This window comes from Polypterus senegalus, chromosome 8 (assembly GCF_016835505.1).
Source record: "Polypterus senegalus isolate Bchr_013 chromosome 8, ASM1683550v1, whole genome shotgun sequence".
NCBI classification, from domain to species: Eukaryota; Metazoa; Chordata; class Cladistia; order Polypteriformes; family Polypteridae; genus Polypterus; species Polypterus senegalus.
In genome coordinates, this window is record NC_053161.1 from 11,651,561 (window position 1) to 11,669,219 (window position 17,659).

The 17,659-nt window shown below is 35.8% G+C and overlaps 1 protein-coding gene across 1 annotated transcript in view; it reads right to left on the reverse strand.

Annotated features, from left to right (window-relative positions):
- Window positions 1–17,659, reverse strand: part of LOC120533788 (EH domain-containing protein 1) — a 90,003-nt gene that overhangs the window by 20,621 nt on the left and 51,723 nt on the right. Inside the window, exon 3 of the mRNA XM_039760743.1 lies at window positions 1,833–2,245. Within this exon, the coding sequence (XP_039616677.1) occupies window positions 1,833–2,245 (413 nt within the window). The remainder of the gene's footprint in view (window positions 1–1,832; window positions 2,246–17,659) is intronic.

The following is a 17,659-nucleotide window of genomic DNA, read 5'->3' on the forward strand; positions in this document are numbered from 1 at the left end:
GGTCACTCCATTTCAGTGCATCATAATGTTTGGGACATAGCAATGGCAGGTATATGAAAGCAGTCATATTTAGTACTTTGTTGCATATCTCTTACATGTAACGACTGGTTGATGTCTGTGATTCATAAAACATCACCAAGTGCTGAATATCTTCTCTGGCGATGCTCTGCCAAGCCTCTAATACAGCCATCTTCAGCTCCTGCTTGCTTCTGGGGTTTGTGACCTTAAGTTTTGTCTTCAGCATACAGAAGGCATGCTCAACTGGATTTAAATTGGGCGACTGGCTTGGCCTTTCAAGTACTTTCCACTCTTTAGCTTTGAAAAATTCATGTGTAGCCTTAGAAGTACAGTATGTTTGGGGTCATTATATTCTTGTAAGATGAAATGCCATCCAATGAGTTTGGAGGTATTTACTGGAATTTGAGCAGATGTTTCTACAGTATTCAGAAATCACCATGCCACTGCTGATGGCTACCTGTGGCAACCATACTTTCCCAATTCGTAACTCCCTCGCCTCCATGTTTAACACATGAGCTGGTATGCAATAGATCTAGGGAAGTTCCTTTTCATCTCCACACTTTGCTCATGTCATGACAGAGGTTAACTTTTGTCTGTTCACAAGACCTTTTCCAGAATTCTGCAGATTTCTTAAGTACTTTTTTTTCCACAAACGGTAATCTGGCCATCCTGTTTTTGTGGCTAACTAGTGGTTTGCATCTTGCAATGTGGCCCCTTTACTTCTGTTCATGAAGTCTTCTGCAGATAATAGTCTCTGACACATACACACCTGCCTCCTGAAGACTGTTTGTGATCTGCCAGACAGGAGTTTGGGGCTTTTACTTTACCACAGTGAGGATTCTTCTGTTACCAGCGGTGGAAGTCTTCCTTGGCCTACCAGTCAATTTGCGATTGCCAAGCACACCAGTGTGTTCTTTCTTCTTAATGATACTCCAGACAGTTGATTCAGGTAATGCTACAGTTTTTATCAATCTCTCTAATGGTTGTATTCTTGTTTTTCAGCCTCATAATGGGGAAACCATCTTGGTAAATCAGAGAGAGAACCCCTTTCCAGGTAGGTTGGGTGTGCAGTGGGTGACAAAAATGGGGTAAATACAATACACAAAACAGAACACAAATAATTCTCTTCACTGGTAGTCTGTAGATAGAAACAAGCCCATGTATCTTACGTCTGGACTAATGAAGCAATGAAACACACTTGAGTAATCACAAACATTTGTGTAAGTGGGTTGACCATGTGTAAACAGTGTCATTTCTGCATGCTGTGACCGTAATGTATGTAAATATCCTTAAATGAATGTCTGCAATGTGCACTTTACTCACATCTGAATTGTTTCGATTTTAAACTGCAGAATGGAGGAATCAAGGAAAGTGGGTCTTTGTGTTAAACATTATAGAGGGCACTGTATGTCTATGTGTAGTTCTTGTACTAGTACAGTACCAGCTTTTGTATGGATGGGTATGCTCTAGTTCACTGGCAGTTCCTCCAACTGATTTATGGAGTATGCAGAACGGTTCTAACAGTTCACCTGTTTGTATTATACATTGAGATAACTTGATAAAATATTTAGGAAGCTACTATTAAAATATAAAAAAATGATAAAGTAATACTGTATGTTCCAGCAGAACCATGCAGTAGTATTGGCCAGAGCTTACAGGAAGACCAGATTATTGTGCATAATCAAAATTGCACCATTAACTTGTGTTTATGCAACCCACTGGAAAAAATCACTTTACCATTTATGTGAACACCAAAAATATATTACAAAAAACATTTTGTAGTGAGTCTAGCAACACAAAACCTTCATATTTACCTTAGCAAGCCTGGCACGTTTGATGAGATCATTCAGTTTACGGAGAGCTGCATTGCGAGGTAGCCCCTGGATGTCCTTGAAGAGATCTTGTTCTTCTGCTTCAAACAGCTTTCTGTTGTCTGGGATTAGCAGTGGGTGGGACCAGAAGGAGCCAATGTAGACACGCACCACCTCAGGTGTATTGATGATCTTTCCTAATGACCACATGAGTGCACCATACACTCGCATTAGCTGCTGTGTTTCAATCTGATCTGCCTTGTTTAGCACCACCCGGATTTTGTCCTCGTGGTTCTTCAGGCCTTTAATCACCTCTGAAAATTCATCTGAAATGTCCAGCTTGTGAGCATCAAATAGAAGAATGATGCGATCCACTCGTTCTGCAAACCACTCCAGCACTGCTGCAAAGTCATAACCTGTAGTCAGAAAATAATTAAAACTCAGGTTATTTACACAGAAATATTATTTTGTTAAAGTCTTGGATTTTTGAGTACAGGAGATGCCCCATCCCAACATGTTTTATATTTGCGAAATGTGTGTTTTGCAGAAAATGAATAGGTTAACATGCCTTATATATTGTTAATAAAAAGTGAAAATACTCAAGTGAGGAATGATTAAAAAAAACAAATATACATATCTCTGCAGCCTGGTGGGTCTGGTTCTTGATTATTATGGCCAGATATTTTGGTGTCTGTCTAAAACAGCGTCTATGTATCAACATACTTCCCTCACTCACCTCCCAATCTCTGAATGTGTGGCTGTAATTCCTGCGAGTTGAGCTCAGAGAGTGAGAGAGATAAGAAAAAGAAGAGAAAAAAAAAAAAAAAGAAACTCTCCTGTGATTCCAGAAAATCAATTAATGCAGCTTTATAAGTCCAAGATGGGCAATGTTGCCATTTCCAGAAAATTTGAAGTCTATTGTTTTAAAATGTAAAGAATTATTTACAAATGACGAACACTCAAGACAATTCACCCAAAAATCAGACTGTATAATTCTTCAAAAAGCACAAAGAACATCAGATCAACAGATGTCTGTCAACTTGGTAAATGCATTGGTTCATGACTCTCCCATAAGAACAAGACTGCACGACATGGCTTTTATTGAGGGGTTTCAAGTGTTACTTCACTATTGAGTCCCAAAATCTTGTCTCTTGACATTTTCAAGAAATAGTCAATGGTTGAAAACTGAAGTATTCGGGGAAAAAAAACCAAAAAAAACACAACAACAACTTTCAATTAAAAATATTCATAGAACTGGAAATGGGAATCCCTGAAGCAGATGAATAATTGTGGGAAGTTCAAAGTGATGATTACAAAAACATCTGTAAAGATTAAACAATAGGAAATCCCCAGTGGAGCTGCAAGGAAGTGGATAAAAAAGGCATACATGTATTTTAGATTTTTGAGATAAGGTATGCAAAATATCCAAAATGTATATTGTTTCTACCCATTAACAGGTAGAGAGGAAGTTTCATTTGCTTACTGGAAACAAGATAAGTACGTAAGCTTTAATGAAACAAACAACAAATGCAGAGAAAAAAACAGTTGGAATGTCATCAAAAGTACAAAAGCTTACCTTTTTCTTAATAAGGTCACCAAGCTTATATCAATGAAGAAATTAATCTGTCAAATAAAAATGAATAAAGACTCGAAACCTGTGATCGCTGGCTTGTGGCCTTGGATGCAAGTGATTTGACTGTTTGCTGAATGCTTCCTTTACAAAGTTTAGGTCACGCTAACCCAGTGCCAGTCTCATCAGGAAGCATTCCCATTCCTAAGTATTCCAACAAGTATTCATTAAATGGATCAAACAAAATCTGTCCCTTAGCGAAATGTCTTGTTAAACAAGAAATAAAAATGTGAGCAAATAATGCCAACACTACATATTGCAAAATCTTTTTGAATGTGTGAAACTAACAAGGAAATTTAAAACTTCAGATTCAGTATCTCGTCTGTAAAAAGTGTCCAACTACAACACAATGTCCATTGTCTGTTGAATAGCACATGAGATAAATCACAGTTCTATCCAGACATAAATACATACACATTAAAAACAGACCAGGGTTCACATCCATGAAGGTTAGGTGAATTGGTGATGCTACATTGGCCCTAGTATCGACTGGTGCTCTGTACATGGATAAAGCTAGTTTAGGACAGGGATGGATATATAAATATGTAATACTTCTGGATATATGATTTTAAATTGTACTGGAGTTTTTTCCCAGCGTTATGAAAAAAGCGTTAATCCCTGACAACTTGATGAGATCAAACGTAAAGATCCAATGCAGGCATACACACTCAAACTTAAATTTCTAATGATAATCAAAAGAAACATTTCTAATTTTTGAGATGGATGAAGGTGGAAAAAATAAATAAATAAATACAAATAAAAAGAAATTTTACATGCACTTTTATTTTACTGCACATTTAGTTGTGTGTACTGGAATTTTAAAAAAATGGCTAAGATTCCAAGATCATTGCTATAGTGAACACAAAAACACGCAAACAGGGATGGTATCATAAAAAGACATTTGGAAATTTATGTTAACAATGCATGGATAGATGAAAGCATACAATAGAATATTCTACAAATTAGGTGAGTAGAACAGCTATAAAATGCAGCATTGATACATGAGATATGTCAGAGTCAAATTGTTTTTTTTTTCCTTGAGCGCAATCATGAAATCTTACTTTATCATCAACTTGGATTCTTATTTATTTGATAAAGTGGGACTACTGTCTTTTCTTTATAAGTCTGTGGACCATCTCGTTCTTAAATAGCAATAGCACCACTAAATAATTTTGCTTAAGAAATAGTTATTTTGATTTACAACTGAGATAACCTAATGGCATCTATTATTAAAATCAAAGAAAGAACAGTTGTAAAGGGATTCAGTTTTAATTCATTTAGAAATGTGGCTGAATGTGGCTGCAAGTGCAATATCTACACTAATAAAAGGCAAACCCTCACTGACTGATTGACTCACTGACTGTCTCACTGACTCATCACTAATTCTCCAACTTCCCGTGTAGGTGGAAGGCTGAAATTTGGCAGCCTCATTCCTTACAGCTTACTTACAAAAGTTAGGCAGGTTTCATTTTGAAATTCTATGCGTAACGGTCATAACTGGAACCTATTTACGTACATATATACGGCCATAGCCTGCAGCTCGGTCGCCGTGTGAGGCAGAGTTGCGTTCCTCATCGTCACGCCTCCCACGTAATTGAGTGCCTGCCCATATAAGACCGTCCGTCAGCAGCTATCCAATAGACACGCTGCCGCTAAATATTCGCAGGCAAAGCCACAACTTAATACCAGGAATGCCTGTTAAATATCTTAGATTCACGAGTACCGATTTGAAATTTGCAAAAACCTCAAGTAAACTTTTTTCATGTTGTCATTATGGGGAGTTGTGTGTAGAATTCTGAGGAAAAAAATGAATTGAATCCATTTTGGAATAAGGCTGTAACATAACAAAATGTGGAAAATGTGATGCGCTGTGAATACTTTCCGGATGCACTGTATGTCTTGTGCATGAGTGGGTTTTATTCGTTTATTTTGATGTAGATGACAATAATTCTTTCCTGAAAATCAGATAACATCCTAACAGAAAAGATTATATGACATTAAAGCAAGAAGACTTCAGGTTTAAAAAAAAAAAAAAGGTTTGATATCTTAAGCATTACTACAAAAACACAATACAAGGGTACTCACAAAATACCCTTATATAATAAAAAAAGTTAAGAGCACTATGTAAAAGAACACTCAATAGAGTAACACTAAACAAGATTAACTTAGATGGCCAAAAACCCATATCTTGATACAGTATGCGGATGGTTTTTAATAGGCTTTGTGTTTTTTTTTTTTATTATAAACAAACTACACTTTTGTTACTGATTATCTGTGCTCACTGGCACACCACTTAGCTATCAAAATTCATACTAAAGCTCTGCTACCCAAATAGATTCGATAGAAGGTATTCAAAAAGCAGATAATGTATCAGTCTCTACAGTTCTACAATAACCTCCATGGCCAGAAGGGTAACCATCCCTTCAAGGAGGACATTTCTTCTTGTTTCTGCTAACTCATGCATGTCCAGTGTAGGTGAACGGCTATGTCATATACATGTTTTGTCATTTTATTATGAGTATAGATACTTTTGGAAATGATGCGACAGATGGAGATAGAGATAATTTTTGTTTAAAATTGTTACTTTTAAATGAAAATGTAATAGTGTGGACATAGCCTCACTCAATTAGTCATGCTACCACCACTGACAACCAAACGCAACACAATCATGGCTCTAATACCTTCCCATTTACATCAGCTGACCAATCAGGCTGAGGCACACAGCACTCTGTCTTATAGAGACGGGCTCACTTACTACACACAATTCACATACAAGTCCATGAACAAAGACATTACCCTTAAGACATGAATATACTGACAAAACCACATTTCTTATTTGCTTTTGTGCGTACATATTTGCACATTTTGTGTTTTACTTTTAAGAAATTGCATTCAGAAATTTTCTACTAATTTTTAATCCGACTGGTAAACTTTTTTCATTTTTAAATTCATACGAACAAGAACGTCCACTCTTAGGCAAGCCCAATTTTTGCATGCATTTTGAAAAATTTGTTTGCGACAGGTCCACTTAAGCCATGAAAGATGTAGACGTTTCCTCAGCCAACATTTTAATTAGCTTATAAATCTGGCTTTTAACTACATTCCTTGCTTGTTTAGTATTTCAGCCTGAATGCCTTGACTGATGTGAAACAGGCATTGTTCTTGCCCAGTTCTATGGCACCTGGTAATCACTTATTATTGCCTGAAATAATAGTGCATACATTTGATTTATTGTAATACTGCAGCCAGTATCGATCTTTTATATTCTAGGCATTACATGACAAAATATTGGCACAAACTGCTCCATTACTACGGCACCACTCAGACTACAGCAAACAATACCAATGGAAAAATGTTTCTGGTGAAGTTTACAGAAACTTTGAAACATCACTGGCAGCAGGAAGCATTCAGGAAGGTCAGTAATTCACTCTGGGAGTGACATAAGCAGTAGGTCACATGTGTGTGTGTGTATATATGGCCATACAAGTAAAAGAAATTATATAACAAACAAGTGACGCACAGGATAACACTGTGTTCCACATTTTCTATTGGGATTACCTTTAAGTTGTATATGTATACACATACCCAAGACATGTACATTAGTGTGACACAGCAGTAGTTATTAGTGGTGCTGCTTCATAGATCCAGATTTCTGGGATCATCTCTCATGCTCAATCATTGTTTGTGTGTACTGTACATTCTCTTCACTTCTCATTCACTCTCTGCAAGCTTTCTTGTTTGCTTAGGTTTTCCTTCGGAATTCTGAACTGGTGTCATATCCATGGTTGTTTTGTATTTGTACCCAGGGCTAACTTTATATGCTCCAACCTCTTGCCATGACCCTGAATTAGACTAATTTATACAAGAGTAAGTCAATAATTGTCTGCACTTTTGTGATAATTTAGTTTGGGTTGGTTGTACAGCTTTCCCCAGACATGTCCCCAACAAATAAAGGCTCAATAAGCTAACACTTGTCACCAAGACTCTAGACACAGGCCAGGCTTCATTCAGTTTTAATGGGCTTGCAATCTATTTATACCTGATCACTTGCTTAAGGCAAAGGAATTTAAAAGGTGAAAATATTTTTGTGATTAAAGATAGTGTTGGAAATCCATTTGCTGTTTAAGGTATATTTGTATAATATATTACTTCAACATGCCAGTAAATATAATTTGTGAAAAGTCCCAACAAATACATTTTTACTATCTCCACCTGTCTTTGCAATGCTATAACAAAATATGTTCCAATCTGAATTATGAGCAACATATCCTTTCAAAAACATACCTTCTGAAAATCTTTTTTTAATCCGACGAGGTATACCAACTTTGTGTAAAGTGGTAGGATAATGGCTGTTTTTTTTTTTTTTTTTTTTAAAGTCATGATGCTAAAGCTGGATGAAGTGGATATGGTAAATAGATAGATGGATTGTCTTCTATAGACACAGCCATCACACACACACTTATAAAATAATTTGTGCAAAATTTTACAGGCAAAGTAGAAAAACATTTGTATTTAAATGTGGTGTGATTGTGGCCATCCAAATGAGTTTAACATCAACTGCAATCCTACTAAAATTTCCAAGCACAATATCACAATGTCATAAAGAAAGGCTACCATCTGAACTACATCTAGTCAGAGGTAATCCTATGATAGAAAACAGACTGTTTGATGGAGGAGGCAAACTGAAGTTTACACTACTTGTGCAGATCAACAAATAAGCTGCAGTTATTCAACTAAGATCCTAGTTCAAACAGCAGGGTTGAAAGAGGCACAAAACTAGATAGATAGATTAGATAGATACTTTATTAATAGTCATTGATGATGAGTTCGTGGTCTGCTGAATCCCAGCTTTTGCAGAATTATACTGAAGGGATTCAAGATAAGGCTAAAAATTTCTGAGTCTGTTGATTCTAAGTATATTAAACACAGGGCACTAAGGGTGGTGTAATTTTGATGGATGTGGTTTCATTGGCCACATTGGGCAAATGTTTAAATGTTACTAGATATCAATATATCATTGTTTATGAGGCGCATCCTGAATTGCAGCAGTTGCTCTGAGCTTTTTTAGCAAGATGATGCTCTGTTAACCAGTATGCTAATCCTAGTTTGGTGGGCACCACAACCTCTACATCTTAAATCTATGAGTATCTATGTGGTAAAAAAGCTACTCCAACAGCTACCATAACTCGACACGGACTAGTATCCTTGTATCTCACTTTTAATACCTTGTTGATCTTTGACTACAGACTAACACAAGCCATGGAATAAGTCACTACTGTAGAGGTTTAAATAATAGTGTTCACTTGGTATATAATTTACCATTCCTATTACTCTATATCAGGCAAAACATATTTTAAATTGCTGTATTTAAATGAACTTACAGTACTCTAACTGTATGATGATGCATTATGTGAAAGATGCCATCCTTACGATCATCAGAACACTTCAGAACAAATTGAATCTTTTGTTTTGCTTAAATCCTGTAAGTGCCAATTTGGTTTACCTTTATCAGTTTTATGCTTCATAAATTTGCTTGAGTTCATATATTTCACAGCTTTGTTAAGGATCATTTCCTTCTCCCCACCCCTTCCCTGGAGGAACACAGGATAGTAGTTACTGATCCCCATCTCTGCTGATACCATTTTGTCTATGTACAACAATGCTCAGCTGATAGCACCTTGAAGATACTTTCAGTCAACTTAATTGTTCAAACTATAATCTCTATAGATTTAAATCATTTTTTGAGCAAATATAATGCAAAATGATTAATAAATAAAATCTAAAGTCTACAAAAGGACATATTGTATGATATATTACGGTTTTCTTTATTGAAAGGGTGCACTATCTTTAAAGAGGATGGCTTTGAAATGATTTTGCTAACATCTTCTGTGGAAAGACTGTGAAATGGTAGTCTAAATTAAAACTGAACAGTTTCAGTGTTAATAAAGTATTACATTTTTTGGAACATATAGCATCGTTCAGTGGTGGTTCTATTCATAAATCACATATATTAAGGGCCTCATACCTACAGTAAATCTCTAAATTCCCTTTGGGGAAAAAGGCATCCACATAAAGGAAAAATAAACAAATAGGTTGTCCTTTGAGAGTTACTCGCAGGCCAAAACACATACCAGGAACTAAAACACAGAAGGATTCTGGGACAGGTGCTGAGCAGTCATATCCTGTTCAGTAAAGTCGATTTCATATTACACTACTTCTAGACAGAGAGGATACTGCTGTCGAAGGATTTCAGGTTGTACTTTAGATGACTGAACAATGACTTCTCAGCAGTTTCACATTTCGAAAGTATTGTGAACTTCCCCGTTTTTCTGACAGTCAGTAATGCACTCCCTCTCCCTGATGGAGCCAGTGCTCTTGGAAAGGCTTCTTTTCTTTTTCTCCCCATTTTGTTGTCTTATTTAAAACACGCACTATCAGACAGACAAGTCTCTTTTCCGTTTGTGAGATCTAAAACACCAATCTTCATTATTCCTTGTTGCTTCATTATGTGCATTCTCATACTTCGGGGTGAGCACTTGCTAGAAACCTCATACGACACAAGTGGTGGTCACAGGAGCATGCCATAACGTCCTCAGACTCATTAAGCTTATGTAAATGAAGTCTGAGTGTGACTGCAAAAAGCAAGTAACTGGAAATGTTGTGTAATGTGCAGAACTATGTAGTACTTACCCTAACATTCCATCTATCAGTCTGTGCATTATATTATAGGAAAATGACAGAAAATTTAAGGTGTGTTTTTAATGAGAGTTTATGTTGTCTTAACATAGCCAAAGAAAATGCACCAGGGCTTCATTCCACATGCTAACATACAGTACATGGTAAATGGAGGCTGGGAATGAGTAAATTGATTTTAGAAGTCCAGCATTAGCTCCAATTAAAAAAAAATTAAGGTTGTTAGTTCAATAACTGCATCTCTACTTGCATTCTGGTTGGCTGTGATTGTCCTTAATTTTATGTGTTAACATATGACTTATCTGCCATTAACAAACATTAGTGAACCAAACAACACTGGGTACTGAATTGGCACTTCAGAATGTTAAATTTACTATCTTTTATGGGAAATGTTTTAAAATGCTCTCAAAGCATAAAGAAAAAAAGAAAATGAAATAAGGCATGACAAACACAAAGGAATTTTGTAAATTAAGCTTTGGCATTAGGTACCTAACAAGGGTTTCTTGTTAAAATTCCTTATACACAATACACAAGTCCACACACATACGCAACCCCATATTATTATGTTTATGATGTCTATTATATATTTTATGTGTGAGTACTGTATATACATATAAAGTAATAAAGTAATAAATAGACAAATTGCATTTTTGAGATAAAGATCACGGTTTTAATGAAGAAACTGCAGGCAGTGTGTTTTTCTGCCACATTGTCTAGGACAAAAGGAGCCATTATACAGTCAGCATTTTAAATCTATAAGCTGGCCTTCATGCTGTTAAATAAAACCACATGACTGGAAAACCCCTTTCCTTTGAGGCCAGGAATGAAAAGAAACAAAGAAAATAAAGAGAATTTATACTTCACTTACAACAGCTAAAACTTCAGTACTAAATTCTGAGCTAAAATTGCATGAGCATCCAAGTGCCAAGCAAGCAATATATACAATACCCTCCACCTATTTTCCAAACCTGCTATATGCTGAGTAGTGTTGAGGCAGAAACAATCCCTGGACAGAGTGTTAAGCCATCACAGGTGAAGACATACATGTGCACACAAACACAATAGGGCTCATTTAGCATAGATAATCCACCTAAATCTGAATGTCTTTCATCTGTGGAAGGAAACCTGAGCACATGAAAAAATTAATGTAGACACAGAGAGAACATACGGACTCCACGCAGAGAGGACCTGGGACATCAACACCAAATTTCCAAAATTGTGGTGCTCAGCCGTCATATTTTTTCTGGTAGCAGGAATGCTCCTTCATGTTGTTTTTATGCAAAGGTGTCTGTGTGGGTTTATCTTCAAAATGCTATATGTAAGTAAGTGGGAATATGTGTTAGGCCCAGTGCTGCTAGGATAAGCACAGTCTCTCTCTGGCCCTGAACTGGATAGTGCTTTTTAAAAATTGAGTGGATGTAACTTTTAAATACCCATTTGCAACAGACACCTTTGTTTAATAAGCAGAATTCCTTCTTATTTTTAGATTTGTCATTGCTGGATACATAATAAAAAATACATTACATACATTTGCTAATGGACGCATTGCTTGCTAGGCTTCACTCCATATCATCCATATAGTTGTATAATCAGTCCAAAGTATACCAAGTGAAAAATGTATTATTGAAGATAATGCAAGTCTTCCTCCTAAGAGATTTTGTACTTTGCATTTAGCTTCTGGATGGTCTTAAAGAAACAATTCAAATTTTACTTTGAAAAATGTTTACAGGTGAGAAGAATTCAGAAACCTACAAACACAGTGTTACCTTGTAAAATAATTGTATCTTATAATGGCATTAACAGGCAGTATGGAGTAGTACGTTTACAATCATTTTTGGGAGAAAAATTTCATGATCATCTCAGGAAAGCGAATGGTTTTCTATACATATAATTCTTCTAATGGGTTTCTTTTTTCCGCGAGAATGTTTTGGTTCTTGAGCCAGGACTATTTGAACACCACCAGAACTCCTAAGGCAAATCATTACATTCTACTTTGTACTGCTTCATTCCATATCCCAAACAAAATCTGCATCCTATAGCAACATGGGTGAACGCTGTGAAATTAGTTTTCTGCCTTAGTCAGTGGGTGGGCCTCTCTGGCACTGTCTTAAATTGGTTTGAATCCTACCTAGCAGGTAGAAAATTCTTTGTTAGTTGTGGTAATTATACTTCAAAGACATATATGGTGTTCCACAAGGCTCTATCCTAGGTCCGCTGCTCTTTTTGATCTACATGCTTCTGTTAGATCAGATTATCTCGGGGCATAACAGCTATGCTGATGACACGCAGCTGTATTTATCAATAGCACCTGATGACCCAGACTCTGTTGTTTCAATAACACAATGTCTTACTTGTGTTTCTGAATGGATGAGTAGTAATTTTCTCAAACCAAGAGAAAACTGAAAATTTAGTGATTGTCAATAATGGATATAATGAGGTTATTAGAAATAAACTTGATGCATTAGGATTAAATGTCAAGACGGAGGTAAAGAATTTAGGGGTAACTGTTGACTGTGACCTGAATTTTAAACCACATATTAATCAGATCACTAGGACTGCATTTTCTCACTTAAATATAGTAAAAGTTAGACCTCTTATATCATTGAAAGATGCTGAGAAATTAGTTCACGCTTTTGTTTTCAGTAGACTAGATTACTGTAACGCACTCCTCTCAGGACTACCCAAAAAAGACAAAAATCGATTACAATTAGTGCAGAATGCAGCTGCTAGAATCCTAACTATGAAAAGAAAATCCAAGCACATTTCTCCAGTTTTGATGTCACTACACTGGTTACCTGTGTCATTCACAATTGACTTTAAAATACTGCTTATGGTTTACAAAGCCTTAAATAATCTCGCTCTATCTTATATATCGGAGAGTCTGACATCTTATATTCCAAATCGTAACCTTAGATCTTCAAATGAGTGTCTGCTTAGAATTCCAAGAGCTAAACTTAAAAGAAGTGTTGAAGAGGCCTTTTGCTGTTTTGCACCTAAAATCTGGAATAGCCTGCCAATAGGAATCCAGCAGGCTGATACGGTGGAGAACTTAAAAAAAAAACTGCTAAAAATACATTACTTTAACATGGCTTTCTCATAACTTCATTTTAGTTTAATCCTGATGCTCTGTATATTTAATTAATTATCATTACTATTCATGGTGTTTGCTCCAAAATTCATACTAACCCCTACTCTCTCTTCTGTTCTTTTTCTAGTTTTCTGTTGTGGCGATCTGTGCCACCACCACCTAATCAAAGCACCATGATGTCCCTACATTGATGGATTAAAGGCTAGAAGTCCATGTGACTGTCATCATCAAGTCCTTCCATGAGAACCCTGAATACAAAGAGGACTTTCATGTATGTTAGGTAGAATGCCTAGAGGGGGCTGGGTGGTCTCGTGGCCTGGAACCCCTGCAGATTTTATTTTTTCTCCAGCTGTCTGGAGTTTTTTTTTTTTTGTTTTTTCTGTCCTCGCTGGCCATCGGGCCTTACTTTTATTCTATGTTAATTAGTGTTCTCTTATTTTAATTCTTACTTTGTCCTTTTTTCTTTTTCTTCATCATGTAAAGTACTTTGAGCTACATTATTTGTATGAAAATGTGCTATATAAATAAATGTTGTTGTTGTTGTTGTTGCTTTAAGCTATGCTGTCGTAAGAAACAAAGCTGTAACAACAAGAGAGTTTGCAGGAACAAAATGTCAATAAATTGCATCTGTGGGGAAAATATTTGATCTCCTTATTTAGTAATCTCTCTTTCAATTTTTAGTTTCACTACTCAAATGTAAAGTGATATCAACAAAGTTCAAGCTGTCCAAGGTTCAAAAACACTAACTAGAAAGAAAGAAAAAACACAACATTGCCATTATGCATTTGCAAAACTGTGTGGGTTAATGCTGCTAAATCATCAGGCTCTGAAGGTGCTTCATGAAGAATTTACTCTATTTCATGTAGACCAAACAAGATTTTTTTTTATGTTGTACAAAAATAATGAAGAGAAAAAAAAACACACACGATTAAAAAAACACCAATATGACTTGCTCAAAGTAGTAAACATATGTAACATTTAAAATTTGAGTAAAACATTTTAAACCAGCTACAGAAAGCCATACTCCTTTACAGTATTTCAAGAAAAAACATACAGGTTAGACTGGTGTGACTAGATTTTCATTTATCAGGAACTTTTGGAACTGGCATTCAGTTTCCATCTGTTATTCATTTATAGACAGTCAACTTCTTAGACAGTTGTGCAGTGAGGAACAGAAAGAGAAACCCGATCCAAAAGGAGGAGTATCAATCTTTGTGTTATCCAAAAGAGAACACTGAAATGGAGGCATTCTTGTGTGTGAGAACTACCAATAAAACACTAATGTTAAAAAAAAAAGGGGGAAAATCTTATATACTGTATTCTCATACAAGGTGTTATACTCATTTTAATGTTTGTACAGTTGGTGTACAGGCTGATTAAGTGACTTGCTCAGCATCAGAGTGAAGCAGAATTAAGAATTGAAGGGTAAGCTTGTGCTTTCAAGTTCAGTGCCTCTGAAACACCATAATAGCCCCCAGAAATCTATTATTCAACACATTTACCAAACAACTTCCTTATACTATCACCCCACCCCTAAACATTCACAGGCTGTCACTTACAAAATGCAGCTAATAACTGTCAGGATCACCGTTCAATTTTGTTGTTGTTTTTATTTATCCCTGCTCTATTGCCTTGTCCTCAATCTCTTATCCATCATTTAGGGCTCTTGGGTGCTGCATTCATTCAATCAGGAATTACTGGAGAGCCTTATACCTGTTGCATGGCTGGACTCGGGTCCTAATTTGGGATCTTGAGGTGGTTTGTCGTGTGGTGGGTGTAGCAACACACTGTATCAGTGCATGCTCCCAATGTCTCTCTCCCTCTCTTATTTAAGATGCCTCCTACTGCAACCATTCGGCCATGGTATCAGCGACAGCCAATTGTTGCACATTAATGATCACAGACTTTTGTTTTAGCATTTATTCGCATTACTGATTTTGTTAATTTATTTTGGTATTTTGATTCATCTGTTACTTTTGAGACAATTATCCCCATTTTAAATTCAGATTATACTTATGTAAACTGGGGGCTTCGCCCCTGCTCACATCAGTCACTAACCCCCATTTTTGTTTTTCCAGATACACAATTTTAAGATTTTTTTTTTCTTTGAATTGTTGCTATTTCATTAGTTTTACTTTTATTTCAGAACTTCGGTAAAAACAATATTTTGAATCTTTCCACTCCCAATGTGCTGAACCTTTTTAATGAGGTCCATGAGACATGTGTTTAATGACTTTGTACCATAATTCAGGACAGGTTTCTCTGTTTGTAATTTCAGCACAGACATAATGATCCACATCAGCAGCAGTTAATAATTTTTTTTGCAAAATAACCAATAAATGCATGTGAGGTAAACTTCGTTTTTGAAATTCTCTTGACTTAAACTTCAAAGCCTTACAATATTTACATACTTTTGACATATCACCTATGTCCGTATATTTGATCTCTATTTGCCTTTTCATTATTTCTCAGAGTAATAATTTCTCTTTTTTTGCGCTAATGCGATCTTTACTTTCTTTTTTTTTTTGACACTGTTGTTCTTTTATGCTTTCATATTCTGTATCTTGCTCTGCATGTGTTTCGTGCCTATGTTTTTTTTTTTTTTTTGAGTCTTTTGAATTCCAGTTTTCATTATTTCTAACCTGCTCTGCATGTGTTTGGCCCCCTTGTTTTTTAACCTCTTTATGACGTTTTACTTTGTTTTCTACTTTGTCTTTTATTTCTGACCTCGCTTTATCCTGGATTTGTTTTTTTTTAAATGACACGTGGTCCGTGGTGATTATTTTCCCTTTTTCGAGTAATAATTTCCATTTGTTTGCTCTCCTGCAATCTTTACTTTCTTTCTTTATACTTTCTAATTTTCATACTTTCATATGTTTTAACTTTCTCCACATGTGTATCTCGCCAACTATTTTTTTTTTAGCCTTTCAAATTCCACTGCTTTCATAATCTCTAACCTGCTCTACATGTGTATAGCGCCAATGTCCAGATTGGACGTGCTTTTTTTTCCAATTCCACTTGTTCCGGGCTGATAATTACTTTCCTTATTTTCTGAATTTGCACCTAGATTATTCTTTTCCTTTTTTGTCTCTCCAACGTTTTTGAGTCTGTTTTCTCCGCGCTGCTTTCTTCTTCGCTTTGTTGTCTACATTTCATTTATAACATATTGTCCTTATACACTTTATATACGCCGAGAGCCCTGGATCTGTGTGTGCTCACAGCAAAAACACGACTGAGAATCTTGTTGGCTCCCCTTGCCCTTATTTATTTGTAAGTAGGGTGTGTCTTGCAAGAATCTCATGTTCTACGTCATCGCAAGATGGTCCTGGGTCAATCTCTTGGCACAAAGTCTCATGTTTAAGGTCCCCGTGAGACACTCAGTGGCCAATCTCTCTAATCTTGTGGGTCTTTTAAGGGTCTTCCGTGATCTTAATGTGAAGATCACGTATCGTCACCCTACTGTTTCTCTTCAGGATTTTTTTTTATAATAGAGAGATTTGTCAATAATAACTGAATTAAATCTAGTTTCATGTTGGACAAGGCAATCTATGGTGACTTCAGCAATCCCTGTTTTGGAATGATCACAACACAATTATTTTAAAAGAACATCATAGCTTTTAATCAAAGCCTATTTCTGCTTTGCATCTAAAAAGGAACGCTTTGTTTAACTGACTGGTTTGCTGCATTCTTTCTCTTAACTAGAACCATGACCAGATTATCTAAGGAAATTAATGTCTCATTTAAAGATACCTGTTAATACTTTTAAGTCAAATCTTTACTGCATGTCAAGAATTTGATGCTTTGTAAAACAAAGTGGTTTCACTTAAGACCATGTCGTATTACACCATTTTTTTTTCTTGCAATTTTTTGTAGTTAAAACTTAATTTGCATACTCTTAGCAAGTCAGGCACAGATGTGGTGTGCAAACTGACCTCTTGTCACATAGTGTGACAAACCCAGGAACTCAAAAAATCTGTGACTTGCCCAACAAAAATCAAACCTGTTGTCTTAAGTTGTTAGGGAAGGCTCTGTGTTCATAAAAGCGGACAGCCAATCAGCACACACTGTGAAGAGGGACATGTGTGATTCTGTGATGAAGAGTTGTTACATGGACTTGTTACATGGAATTTTAACATCCTCAGCGATATCTGGTTAATAAGTTAATAAGTCTACCCTTCGACTAGAGTTGTGTAACATAACAAAATAATAAAGAATGATTAATCATATTAGAATTCGATAACTTTTTCTTATTCAAACTATGCATTTTGTATCGAATAAACTTGTAATTTATAATTTGTAATATAATTTTTAATAAATGTGTTAAAAATTTAAATTTGACAAAAATTCTTTTCACATATGATCCTATGTATTTTAAAATATTGAATGACCAATAATAGAAGATCCAGTTATATTGGATCT